Genomic DNA, 14590 nt, shown 5'->3' with positions numbered 1-14590 from the left:
GTGGAGTGGAGGAAGGAAACAGGACCCAGATGGGCTGGAGTGGCTAATGCAGTCATAGGCACCAACTTTTGATTTTGCTGGTGGGTGCCCCACACTGGCTCCATCCCCTCCCCTTAGGCCCCACTCCCGCTCCACTTCTTCCCACCCCCTCCGTTTCTCCCCTGAGGCCCCACCCCCACTCAACTTCTTCCCACCCCCATTCCTCTGTAATCACCTCCCCCAAGTGCCTCCCACCTGCCGCTCTCTTTCTGCCCCCTCCTGCACCCCGCCTCAACAGCTGAGGCAGCCGCTGAAGAGCTGATTGGCGGCCCACCCCAGGGTCATCAGAGCAGCAGTACGGGCCAGCATTGCTGTATCAAGGACTAACACCCAGGCAAGCCCGCTGAGTTACAAGGGCCTCAGATGAACACTTTCTAACCCAGCAACTGCACTGGAACCTGCCAACACTGTGGTAACTGTCATTAAAACAGACCTACTATATGCCAGATAGAAGGTGAAAACCATATGGCAGTTTGCCAATTTTATCATACGGTAAAAATCTTTTCCAGACCTTAAAACTAGCAATCATCCTTGCCTTGCCATTGGCATTCAGGGAGATCCAGCATACTAGTCTACAGGCAGGAAAGGTGGGACTGAAACATGGAGCCCAAATCGCTACTTATTTATGTAGCCAGCTGCCTCCTTCTTTAGCTCCACCAGGCAAGAACCAATCACTTGGCCTCATTACCACCCCCAATGGCATGTATTTTCTTCTACTGTCAATTTAATTTGATATAGTTTAAAATGTATATACAAAATTGTTAAAATATCTGTACCTATAGGATGTTTATTTAAGGAAGAAGAGGCTTCCATGATAATCAATATGTACTTCACTTTCAAATTCTTCCCCTGAGGTTAAGTTGGATAGGTTTTAAAAGCTTTGTTGAAATTATTTCAACTGCTTCTTTTGGTTAAATCACCTATACAATGTCTGAGGTTCGATGTACAGTAATTAATTAGTTCTATGGCATATTCCATAAAATGTATTCCTATTCACTCCAACTACTTGAAATTTTTATGAACTTTTCATTGTCTTAGCAGATTGTTTACAGCAGACAAATTTGTGAAGTAGCTGTTTCCATAAATCCCGTACAGCAAAACATATTTTGCATGAATATATATTTATTGCTACCTTTCAGACTATTTTGTAAGAAAGTGTGCAATTTTTTTTTTACAATTTTAAAAATATTTTGAAAAATCTTAATTGATTGAAGTTCCAAAATTAGTACAGAATGATTTTAACAGTAGGCGTTGAACTAGCATAGAACTAAATTCAAGGTGCACCCTCTAATATTGCCAATAATTGTGTTTTCACTAAAATAATGAGTAATAATGGGAAGACTCACACAACAAGGTATTAAACCATATGCACAAGGGTAGCAGAATCTGCCCACAGGTAGTCAAGTGCTATGTACTATAATGATTTAGTAGTAAGCAGCTTTACTCCTACTGCACATATGAACTGCATCTGGGATCACAACACAACACACAGGGGGGAAGACAGCAGCCACGGAGGGTGGAACAACTACTCCTTCTGCACAAGCCTGTGGGAAAGGGGAAGAGCTTTGGCTCTGCTTCCCACCAGTGTGCCAGCCAGAGAAGCTCTGCTGGTGAAGGGGAACGGGGAGGGGGAGGAAGCTACACCAAGAGAAGGGCTGGTACCGCTTACTTCCCTCTAAAGCAAGGAAAAAGCAGAGCTCGAATTTTACTGAGTCACAATTTGGCTGCTGCTGTGCTCCTAGGGCACTGGAACAACAAGCTGTCCCTTACACAGGCCAGACTGTAAGGTACCAATCTAGCCAAAGTGATAAATGAGTGGCTAAATGAAGTGATTTTCTGCTACTTGGCTTGTTTTGTAGACCTCACTGAACAACTAAAAATCAGGCCAGGCCTCAAATTAGCATATACTGTACTGGAGCTTACTGCATGCAAAGGTTTATAACATAATACAGACTGGAATCTCTCTATATGAAAATGATTTGAAATACACAAACTTTGGAATGGGGAAAAAGATCTATTTCATAGGCTTCAAATAAATCTTCTATTCTTGTTTCTCCCTCAGAAAGGCTCCTCACTGCAACAATCCTACATTCAAGGACTGACATGGCTTCTTCCAGAATCAGTCACTACTGCTCCTAGCATAAGCCAGAGAGTGTGCTAGAGATTGATGCAACATGTATTAGTGCTCAGAAGTGAAGGACAGAGCCCGGGTGACCACTATTTACTAGTTATTTTTGTTGAATTCTATGTATCTTCTGTTTTAGTATCCATAAAGCTAATCTGGTACACATTGTATCAATTAATATTTGTAAAGGCTTTCCTAGTGGCTATACAGTGGCAGAAATTAGTTTAGCTTTTGATATAGTGTAATCTTCATGTTATATGCCATTGATAAATGTAGAATCATTCATTTCTGTAGATCTAACCAGCAACAGCCCTCGCATAGAATGCATTTTGATTCAAATATGTATTACATAAATTCCAAGTTGATTTGCGTGCAATAAAATCAGGTTAAAGGTGTTTTACACATCAGGGATTTCTTATGCTAAATTATTACACACACATTGGAATACAACTCAGTTTAAATAAAAAATAATTTTGCTTCTTTTTGTAGGGTTCCTTGAGCTCTATGCTGAACCTATGCCCTTTCCACCCACCTCCAGGTTTTGGTGTTTTTGGGGGGGAGGTGTGTGTATGTGAGGGGAGTTTAAATAATCAAGCATTTTTTTTTAAAAGTGCAACAGCATTATAACCTGCAGTGAGTGGTACCAAAAGCCTCAGACCCAAGTGTCATAAATTACTTCCTGATTGTGGTATTTTAGGGGCCCCTCATGCAACATCACAGCAACTTTCTTGCATAAGACACGGGTAACAGCACATGAGTTTCAGAGTGGCAGCCGTGTTAGTCTGTATCCATTACAATCTACATACCACACAGACTATGCTGACAGATTGTGCCACACACTCTCAAAGAAACTGAGGAACCATCTGATCAACATCCTATACAGCAAACAGGGAAAGATCAAGAATCAGCTCTCAAAACTGGATACTCTCATAAAAAAACAACCTTAGAATCATAGAATATCAGGGTTGTAAGGGACCTCAGGAGGTCATCTAATCCAACCCCCTGCTCAAAGCAGGACCAATTCCCAGCTAAATCATCCCAGCCAGGGCTTTGTCAAGCCTGACCTTAAAAACCTCTAAGGAAGGAGATTCCACCACCTCCCTAGGTAACCCATTCCAGTGCTTGACCACCCTCCTAGTGAAAACGTTTTTCCTAATATCCAACCTAAACCTCCCCAACTGCAACTTGAGACCATTACTCCTTGTTCTGTCATCAGGTACCACTGAGAACAGTCTAGATCCATCCTCTTTGGAACCCCCTTTCAGGTAGTTGAAAGCAGCTATCAAATCCCCCCTCATTCTTCTCTTCTGCAGACTAAATAATCCCAGTTCCCTCAGCCTCTCCTCATAAGTCATGTGCTCCAGACCCCTAATCATTTTTGTTGCCCTCCGCTGGACTCTTTCCAATTTTTCCACATCCTTCTTGTAGTGTGGGGCCCAAAACTGGACACAGTACTCCAGATGAGGCCTCACCAACGTCGAATAGAGGGGAATAATCACGTCCCTTGATCTGCTGGCAATGCCCCTACTTATACAGCCCAAAATGCCATTAGCCTTCTTGTATGTGTAGCCTTCTTCTGGCATAAGAGCTGTAATATCTTTGATTGGACCACCTTCTGTTTGAGGGAGGTAGAAGCTTTCAGACTTGCACAGAGCTCTTTTCCAACTCTGGGAAACTAGCTCAAAGTGTCACTGCAAAATACAAGATTTGAACAAATTGTTTAGCATAAGTGGCTAATGCCTATTTCAAGGGACCATTCAAGGTCAAGTGGCTCATTGACACTCTTCCAGTCACAGGGAGAAAAGGAAGGGCAATGGGGAAGCATCTTGGGATGGGGTTGTTAGTGAATTACAGATTGTTTTAATAAGCCATAAAACCAGTGTCTCTATTCAATCCATGATTTTTTGTGTCTAGCAAAGTTATTAATTTAATCTCCCAGACTCACCTTTTGAAGGTGGTGTGCTGGTTTCCTTTGAGGATGAGGACTGATTGGTCAGATATAGAGTAATTGCTTTGTGAAAAGTGTTCACCCACAGATGATGTGTTGTTTTTATCTTTTATCAGAGTGTATGATTATCTGGTTTCACTCACATAGTTGCTATTAGGCCATTTAGTGCACTGGATGAGGTACACCACATGTTGTGATAGGCATGGGCAGGACCCATGGATCTTGAAACGTGTTGTGGGGGGTGGTGATCCCTGTAGCAGAGGAGGTATGTCTGCTGGTTTTGCATGTGTTGTTCTGGCAGGGTCTGGTGCTGCCTTGAGTTGGTGTGTCCTGATCTGTGGGGAACTTGCTTCTGATGATGAGCTTTGAGTTAGTTTCCCAGAACTGAAGACGTGCTCTGTATAAGCTCAAAAGCTTGTCTCTCTCACCAACAAAAGTCGGTCCAATAAAAGATATTACCTCACCCACCTTGTCTCATCAATTTATTCTTATTTACAAGGTTATTACCAAATGGTATATCCTTTGTTATTTTCACAAGGCCTTTTTAAATGGTGATCCCTTATGGTCTGGCCCACAATTACAGCACTTTAGATAGGAAAAGATTTATACATTCTTCTACATTGAAATGTGTTTAATGTCTGTAATTTCAATTTTATAATATGATTACAAAGTTTAACAAATTAACATTTGTGTTTACTTAAAACACAAAACAACGTACAATCATTTCAGTAAGTTTGATCACATCTTGGGGATAACCTATAACACTTGCTAACTTTTTTTTTTTGTTAAAGGCCAGCACTTTTGTGTAGAAAATAGTACCTGTCATGATTTTTCAGCTCAAGTGTCAATTTTGATCCCAAAGAGATGGAAGGCTAGATTCCCCTTCTGCATTATGGCTACTGTGATCTGAATCACTGGCTTACCTAGCTATAGGAAGCTCTTCCTAGTATAGAGGCATGATAGTGATTCCTATGTCACCATCCTTCCTGTGGGTTGGGCAGGGGGCATGGCTGGGGAAAAGGGAGGTGGCCCATACCTCAGTGATTCCCACCTACCACAACGGCCCTTGGTGTTCTAAACTGTGCTAAGGGCTAGCCAAGTGCAGAGCAGCCACAGGATCAAGAGATCACAATGGATTTTTAAGGCCAGCAATCAGCCAAGAGGAAAGTCCAGAAATAAAAATCACAGAATAACTGTTATATTGGTATAACATAACCACATTGACAGCGGACCACGCCCTGGAGCCAAGGTTCACTTCAGACATGACAGCAGAACACACTACATAGGGAAACTTGCCTATTATAAGTAACTAGGGAACTGAAATAAATCAGTTCCTTCTGGTAAGTGGGTCTTCTAACAAAGCAGTAGCAGGATTGCTCTCAGTGGGCTGATTTCCTGAAGGCCCGCACCTTGCATAGCCATTTACTTCAGAACAAAATGGATGGGAACTACTTTCATTTTGATTTAGTAGCATTGTACCTCCACTTTGCTTTCACTTTGTATCAATTTAATGACTATGCAAGGTGTTGGGCAATGGAGACTCAGGCCCAATATCTTTGGGGACACTTCAAATATATTTTGGATGATCTCTTAAGACAGGAAGCTGCCCAGGATGGGCATACTTTGCATATTTTTCATTGTAGATATGTGTGACGGCATAAATGTCTGTGCCACATTAAACTACAACTATTACTTGGTATGTTTGCCCCTTTAAATCATCACTTTGACATGTTCAGAAAATAGCATGAAAGAAAAGAGAACATCCCAAACATTTGCAAAGGTTTTTCTCAGTCATAAAGAAAACCAAATACTGTACATAGCACACATTCCCTGCCTCTTCATAATGTTGGAAAGTCCAGCAAACTATTCTATTCCTTTTGCCCATTAAGTTTAGTTAATTGTGGTGAAGTAAGCGGAATGTAACAACTTAAACTACCATAAGCTTTAATCATTTAAATTTACTAGTTAACACGACTTTTCTTATGCAATTTTATTATTATGAGCATTTAGAAGTTCCTAGCAAAGTTTATTTTTCAGAACTATGTTTCTTAAAACCTTACCAAAATAAAAAGCATACTGTGAAGATGTTCTCAATCTATGTACAGAATAGGTGCTATTAAAAAAAAAAAAAAAAAAAAAAGGGACCATGAAATTTGCTAACTGATTATTGGATGTTACTTATTAGTTATATTTAGCATTTCCAGTAGGAGACATTTAGTTTTGGATAGATTATGATTCATATTTTTGGAGTAAAAATAATGTTATTGGTGTTAACACTGTTTTCCCTGATTGATATTAAAAAATTAGCCCCACTTTGAAGTTTCACCTAGAGATAAGTTTACAAGTTGCATCAGAGTACTTTAGAACCCACCAATCTCCTCTGCAAACAAATATCAACCCTGCAGAAATAGTGAGTTGTGTGTATTTGGGTTGTATATTTTATTTGAAAAAATATTCTTAAACTTTGCTTGAGTGAGGTTTTGATGGGTTTTATGTTTCAATTAAAAAAAGAAACTGTACTTATACTGAATATTAATTCAACTCTTGAAGGCCCATTTTCCTGTGGATAATAAGAGTCACAAATGTTTATCATGGATATAATTAGTAATTAGGCAGTATTATCTCTTCCATGGATCTCCTTCCTAGGAGCAGACACTACTAGGGAGGCTTTAATGCATATTTTATGATTTACTTGGTATCACTATCTACATACATAGTGAAAACAGAGCAACACAAAATTATTATATAACTGATTAGAGTGAATGCTTATCAATACCCTGTAAGATAAAATTATGGAGATATACCTATCTCATAGAACTGGAAGGGACCCTGAAAGGTCATCAAGTCCAGCCCCCTGCCTTCACTAGCAGGACCAAGTACTGATTTTGCCCCAGATCCCTAAGTGGGCCCCCTCAAGGATTGAACTCACAACCCTGGGTTTAGCAAGCTAATGCTCATTACATAGTAACATTATTTATTCTCAAAAAGTATTTTTATTAAATTAAATATGTTTATATTTTTGAAAATACATGAAATATAACTTACTTTTGGAAGGGACACGTAGATTGGATCGAACCACTTGTAGTGAGTCTGCCTGTACCCGAAGTTCATAGCTTTTCACGCTTTCATAGTCAAGAGGCTTTTTAATGAAGATAACACCTGTTCTGTTATTAATGGCAAATACATCTGGAATCCAGAAAAAACAAAACAAGTAACTTTCTAAAACCTGTAGATACTAATAGGATGTTTCCTCAAAATCTTTAAGATTAAGTTTTTCCATTCTTGTAAAGACATTATTCATTCCTGCCTCCTACTACAGGGGGTTGAGGGATCAACGCCTTCACCACCCTAAGGATTCCATAGTCCCTGTCCTCAGCTGCATTCTTTATTGTTATCATGAAAAGGGCAGAACTGCTGATGTGGGTACTGGAACTGGAACAAACAAACTTCAGGGCAAGCTGCAAAAACTATCTGGATATATAGACTATTCCCTCAGCTGGGAGAAGGTTAACGCCATTCTCCCCCAAATAACCCAGTATAATTTTGTTTGCAATTTTTAAGGTCAAGCATGGTGAGCACATGAGAATGAGGTAAGTTTGAGACTAACATTTTATCCCTTTCTTTAAATATCAGACTTTAGCCATCATGCTACATAGTAATATGTAGGACACTGTCATGACTGAAATCTACAGTATATTAAAACAAATCAGATGTCTCTGTACATAGTTCAGTACCAGGACCACCAATTCAACCTACAGATCTGTTGATAGCAATCACTTGCAGACTTGATATTCATAGTTGTCACTCTACAAGGCCCAGGGCACAGTATGGAAATAGAAAAGTTCTTAACATGTATATTTAAGTCAGCATGTAATTTTTGTTTGTAGATCATTGGCAAGTCAGAAGAAGAGGAGTGGATTAAGCTATGGCATGGGAATGGTCCACAAGTGGCAGATTAGCTGCTTGGCCAATGGGGCCCATGCCAAGGGGCCATGGCCAATTGGGGGTCTCCCGGAAAAATGGGTGCCCACGCAGCACTCCTGCCGAGGAGCAGGGTCAGGGCGCAGGGGCTTGCCCCACTCCGCCTGCCTAGCACTCCTGCTGGGGAGTGGGCAAAACCCCCATGAGCCGACCCGCTTCCTGGCAGGAGTGCTGGGTGAGGGGAGGACGGGGCGGGGAGTGCAACGTTCCACATCCCAACTCCATTTTATCGGCAAGAGCACCGGGGGGGGGGGGGGGGGGGAAGCAGGACTGAAAGCAGAAGTGTGGGGGGAGGGGCCCTCACTTGCTTTGGCCCAGGGCCTCACAAACCCCTAATCCGCCTTTGTCCACAACAAGGAGTGAAGCTGTCAGCTGGCTGGTCTGAAACAAACTGGAACTGACTCAGGTTATGGCAAACCTTTTTGCAAGCTTCTCTACTGCAATCAACTAACACAAGTCTAATATTTCCTTAAATGAAAATATATCCTGGTTGAGTTGATCAAGTGTGTGCATTTTTCAGCAGTGGGGTGCTGGCTGATGTGGAATGATAGAGGCACAGATATGTTATCCCTGGCAGAGAGGTTTTATCAGTGTGCAAGAAGAGGGCTGAACTTCACCAGGGGCATGTAAATCTCCCATCATTACTTCCATTCCAACCATGATCATGACAGGACTACAATACTACACTACATACACTTTCATCCCAGCCATGAGACAGGTCAGAAGCAATTCTATTTGAACACTATGCAGTTTACGTATTGCACCATTTTATTATCAAAGCTGGCCAGAAGAAAGTTCTGAGGACCAGCTGCTCTATATGGCAAACCTCAAGATCAACTGTCAGAAAACCCACTGTATGTGAATACTTGAGGGCCACTAAGATTAAATCCCATTCTCTGCTCCCAGGAGAGGAAGCACAGTGTGAAGCCACAACCAGGTCACCTATGGCAGAATGACCAACAGTGAGACATATTGCAAGGATGAATAGGAGTGCCAGACAGCAGTTTAGAGAGACAAGGTAATATAAAGATATTACCTCAGCCATCTTGTCTCTCTAATATCCTGTGATGGCTACAACTACACTGCACACAGCAGGGATCAGTTTGGTAGACTGGCCATTTTCATGGACAACCAAAATACAGTAGTGTTGCAACTGGATTTTCTTGTAAATTTAGGATCATCAATGAACATACAGGTCCTTACACTATTCCTTATTCACATAGGGGGATGATGCCTTGAAAATACTGCATGGAGATTTTTCAAGTGAGATTTCTTCATGAAGGGGGATACTGTGTGGCTCTGATAGTTTTCAAGTGTTCATGATATGATATGATAATCAATAAAAATCACAGTGCAGGGGTAGTGAGCATCCCAATTATACAAAGGATAGATTTAGGCTGATTCCATGTAAAACACACACAAAAGCACATTATATATATTTTTAATGATACAACTGAAGAATCTAATATCGACATGTATATAACACAATGTAGAACCAAACAACTTCCTACATTTTAGCTAGAACGCACTTACTGAGCTATGAAAAATCTCTCTTACATTTTAAGGAGCAAACCCGGCTTCCTGTTCCTCGGCCATAAAGGGCATCAAATGCAGTTCTGCTGCAGAGGCAGGATGTAGCAGGTTCATGAAAGCAGAGTAGTGGCAGCAGGAGCTGCTACTTGGGCGAGGCAGGATTTAGCACGAGCTGTTTTATTTATTTACACACCACTTTCTGAAATGGTTTACTTTTAATGAATGTACCATACAGCACAATCTGCGACTTCATTGAGATACTCTTACTTACCATCTTCATTTCCTGAAACAACTGAATACACAATCGTCTGATTCAAGGCCGCAGCAGTTACAACAGCAATCAGAGTTCCTTTGGGTGCACCTTCACTCACTGGCGGGGGTCTGCAGAATCAGATTGACACATTTATTCTCTATATTAGCATTTCTCCCCACCTATTAGGTTGCCACAGCAGGATGACAATTGAGGACCTGATTAGATTAACATGGCAAAGTTTAATCCTTGCAGCAATATTGACTGTCTACTGGAAATTAAGGTAGATAACATATGAAATATGACAATGTGAGGATACAACACATGCTCAAGGTATAAGAAAGAGAAAAACGGGATAAAGATAACAGGAACGAAGAATACTCACCACCTGGAAGAAAGCAAGCAATAGTTATCAGCAAAAAAGGCACTTGATAGAGCTATGCTCTGCTAAATGAAAATGACATCTGCTAGAAATGCATGTGGGGAAAGGTTCCTACATTACTAACTTTATAAAAATCAAGATGCTTTTCAGGAAATCCACTGCTTCCTGCATTTAGACCTCGATTCAGCAAAGCATTTAAGAATGCACATAAGCTCATGAATAATCCTAGTGAAGTCAGTCAGTGGGAAAGGTCACATAGTTTTCACATGTATAACTTTAACTATCTCCCCTTCCACACCCACAAATTCATAGATTCCAAGATAAGAAAGGACCATTGTGATTACATAGTCTGACCTCCTGTATAACACAGGCCATAGAACTTCCTCAAAATAATTACTAGAGCAATTCTTTTAGAAAAATATCCTATCTTGATTTAAAAATTGTCAATGATGAAGAGTCCACAACATCCCTTAGTAAGTTATTCTAGTGATTAATTACCCTCACAGTTAAAATTTTAGGCTTTATTTCCAGTCTGAATTTGTCTAGTTTCAACTTCCAGCCATTGGATTGTGTTATACCTTTCTTTGCTATATAGAAGAGCTCATAACTAAATATTTGTTCCTCACATAGATACTTATATTAGGGTTACCATACGTCCGGATTTTCCCGGTCACGTACAGCTTTTTGGGCCTCAAATCCCCGTCTGGGGGGAAATCCCCAAAAGCCAGACATGTCTGGGAAAATAGGGAGGGAGGGCCCGGCGGTGCGGGGCTGGCTCGGTGCTCGGCAGGGGCTGGGGCCGGGGCCGGCACGGTGCTCGGCCGGGGGCACAGGCACTTGGCCGGGGGCCGGCGCGATGCTCGGCCGGGGCCGCGGTGCTCGGCCAGGGCCGGGGGCGTGGGCACTTGGTCTGGGGCTGGCGCGATGCTCGGCCGGGGCCGGGGGCGCGGTGCTCGGCCGGAGCCGGGGCCGGGGGCGCGGTGCTCGGCCGGAGCCGGGGCCGGGGGCGCGGTGCTCGGCCGGAGCCGGGGCCGGGCGCGCGGTGCTCGGCCGGAGCAGGGGCCGGGGGCGCGGTGCTCGGCCGGAGCAGGGGCCGGGGGCGCGGTGCTCGGCCGGAGCCAGGGGCGCGGGCACGTGGCCGGGGGCCGGCGCAGTGCTCGGCCGGAGCCGGGGCCGGGGGCGCGGGCACTTGGTCTGGGGCCGGTGCGGTGCTCGGCCGGAGCCGGGGGCGCAGTGCTCGGCCGGAGCCGGGGGCCGGGGGGTGCAGGCACTTGGCCTGGGGCCGGCGTGAGGTCCTCGGCCAGGGCCGGGGGCGCGGTGCTCGGCCAGAGCCAGGGGCGCGGGCACGTGGCCGGGGGCCGGCGGCGCGGTGCTCGGCCGGGGCCGGGGGCGCGGGCACTTGGTCTGGGGCCGGTGCGGTGCTCGGCCGGGGCCGGGGGCGCAGTGCTCGGCCGGAGCCGGGGGCCGGGGGTGCGGGCACTTGGCCTGGGGCCGGCGTGAGGTGCTCGGCCGGGACCGGGGCCGGGGTGCGGTGCTCGGCTGGGGGTGTGGGCACTTGGCCGGGTGCCGGCAGCGCGGTGCTCGGCCGGGGGCACTTGGCTGGGGGCCCGCGCCCTAGGGCCCGCGCCGGGCAGGAGACGCCGGGGCCAGAGCCTCTTGGTCTGGGCCGGCCGGCCGCCAGAGGGAGCCGCTCGGCCAGGGGGGCCGGACTGGGCCGCGCCGCACCACACCCCAGCCCCAGCTTACCTGCTGCGTCCCTGTTTCAGGCTTCCCGCGAACATTTGATTCGCGGAAAGCAGGGGAGGGGGAGGAGCAGGGGGCGGAGCATTCAGGGGAGGGGGCAGAGTTGGGGCGGGGCTGCGGGTGGTGAAGGGGCGGAGTTGGGGTGGGGCCGGGGCCCCATGGAGTGTCCTCCTTTTTAAAAATTAAAATATGGTAACCCTACTTATAGAGTATCATCAAGTAACCACTTAACCTTCTCTTTGTTAATCTAAATAGATTTAGCTCATTTAATCTATCACTATAAGGCATGATTTCTAATCCTTTAATCATTCTGGTGGCTCTTCTCTGAACCCTCTCCAATTTATCAACATCCTTCTTGAATTGAGTGCACCAAATCTGGACATAGTATTCCAGCAGCAGTCAGACCACTGCCAAATACAGAAGTGAAATAACCTCTCTAATCCTACTCAAGATTCCCCTGTTTACGCATCCCAGTATCAAATTACCTCTCTTCGCCACATCACATTTGAGCCTATGTTGAGCTGATTATTCCCCTCTGCCCCCAAAACTCTCTCAGAGTCTCTGCTTCCCAAGATGGATTCCAACATCCTGTAAGTATGACCTACATTCTTTGTTCATGGGTGTACACATTTATATTTAGCCATATTAAAACACATTTTGTTTGCTTGCACCCAGTTTACTAGGTGATCCTGATCACTCTTAATAAATTATCTGTGCTCTTCATTATCTACCACACCCCTAATTTGTTTGTCATGTGCAAACTTTATTGGTGATAATTTTATGTTTTCGTTCCCGTCACTGACAAAAATGTTAAATAGTATAGGGGAAGAATTGATCCCTGTGGGAACCCATTGCAAATACCACCACTTGATGATGATTCCTTGTTTACAGTTACATTTTGAGACCTATAAGTTAGCCAGTTGAAGAACAAAGGAGAAGCTTACATTTTGAACATCTCTCTGGGCATTCATCTGTATGTAAGTTTAATTATTCTTTTGTTTTGTAAATGATATTCCACCAACAGGCACCTGTCTTTGTTCTTATGGCTTTAGACTTAGAAATGAGTATCTCATATCCAGACTGCTCATTTTATTGTATTTAATTAACTAGCTGCCTCCTGATACACAGTAAATAAAATTACACCCTCAGACACCTCCCTGTCCAAATTTTAGGACATTTAGTACATTACCTCTATAATGAGTGATACTTCTATGAAAAACAACATGACTATATAATCTACAGCAAAACCCTCCTCACCCAATCACAGGAATGACAGGAACATTTTGACAACACCTGACATGTGCCACAGAGCTTCCTTCCCCAATAAAAGTAAAGGAGGAAGTAGTGGAGAGCTATCCTTCACTTTCAATTAAGGAATCAGTGCTAATGTAATTTAAACAGCTTCCTTTCAACAGAGTTAGTGAGATACTGGAAGTAAACTCAACAGCAAGTTTCAGCTATTTGTTACAGCAAAAGATGAGGTAATATTCACTCTGAATATGAGCAAATAAAGTGTCAGTGTCACAAGTCCAAGCCTCGGGAAATGTGCCTCAATTTCCCCTTTTGGCTATATAAATTAGTCCTGAGTTAGACTTTACCTTCCATAACTCCTTTTTCATTATTTTTTTGTTAACAGACTTTATTAATTAATAACCAATAAATCAATACATAGATAGTCCCAGGCTTCAGCTCCTTCCTCACCAGCGTTGTATTCTTCTTCTAGCCTCCTCTCATCAGTAAATCACCAGCAGCCCCTCCTGCCTCACAGATTCAACTGCTCCACCCCATCCACACTAGGGTTCAGTCTTCTGTTCTGCTACCAGGGGTTCTCAAACTGGCAGGGGGGTGTTGTGCATCTTTAGGGGGTTGCAGGGTGGTTACATGGGGCTTACGAGCTTCTCAGCTCTGTGGACTGAGAGCCCCAAGCCCCCATTAAATTAAATTAACACTCTTCATCTTCCTACTCCCTTCCTAGGAGCCAGGCTCAAGCTCTAGGCCTATCTAGCCTAGAGGAAGACACTAGTTCTTTTCCTGGACCTTACTGACAGGAGCTCCCCACTGTCTCCCTTCTGCAGGCACTCTGACAGTTATTTTGGGGCTTTTGCTGTCAATTCCAAGGCCTCATTCAGGGCTCATCCCCACAGAGGCTTATTCAACATCATATAGTTTCCTCCAACCTGCAACTGCCACAGAGCTTCTCTAGAGACTCCTTCCTCCCCTCCCTGTGGCAACTTCCTCTTTATACTGTTCTAGCTGTTTCTTTTCAACTCAGCCGCTCCATTTCTAATTAGCTAAACGGTGCTATGTGGAGCACCTGATTGCCCCCAGGTATTCCACACAGGGTCATCATGGATCATTTGGGCCCTGATCTTTCCTGAAGGGCCACTGGCCATAGGACAGGCAGAAGCAGATTTTTGCATTCATCCACAAGTTTTGATATTTGGATGTTTAATAAAAAATATTTTCCTTTCTAGTCTCACACTTTTTATTATACTCATGTGATACAGACAAATAGAATTTGAACTTGGCTATTTAAAGTTAGGCTTCTAAATAAAAATGGACATTCAGTAGCATTTCACTGGGATCTGT

The 14590-nt window shown here is 43.9% G+C and overlaps 1 protein-coding gene across 1 annotated transcript in view; it reads right to left on the bottom strand.

The window, feature by feature from the left end:
- The window catches only part of PCDH15 (protocadherin related 15), a 1392890-nt gene that overhangs the window by 117564 nt on the left and 1260736 nt on the right, over nt 1-14590 (bottom strand). Inside the window, exons 27-28 of the mRNA XM_065552026.1 lie at nt 9898-10007; nt 7158-7298 (exon numbers count right to left, since the gene is read on the bottom strand). Coding sequence (XP_065408098.1) covers nt 7158-7298; nt 9898-10007 — 251 coding nt within the window. The remainder of the gene's footprint in view (nt 1-7157; nt 7299-9897; nt 10008-14590) is intronic.

Source organism: Chrysemys picta, chromosome 7 (assembly GCF_011386835.1).
Source record: "Chrysemys picta bellii isolate R12L10 chromosome 7, ASM1138683v2, whole genome shotgun sequence".
Classification (NCBI taxonomy): domain Eukaryota; kingdom Metazoa; phylum Chordata; order Testudines; family Emydidae; genus Chrysemys; species Chrysemys picta.
Note: the sequence above shows the minus strand (reverse complement) of the source record. Positions and strands in the feature narration are given on the sequence as shown.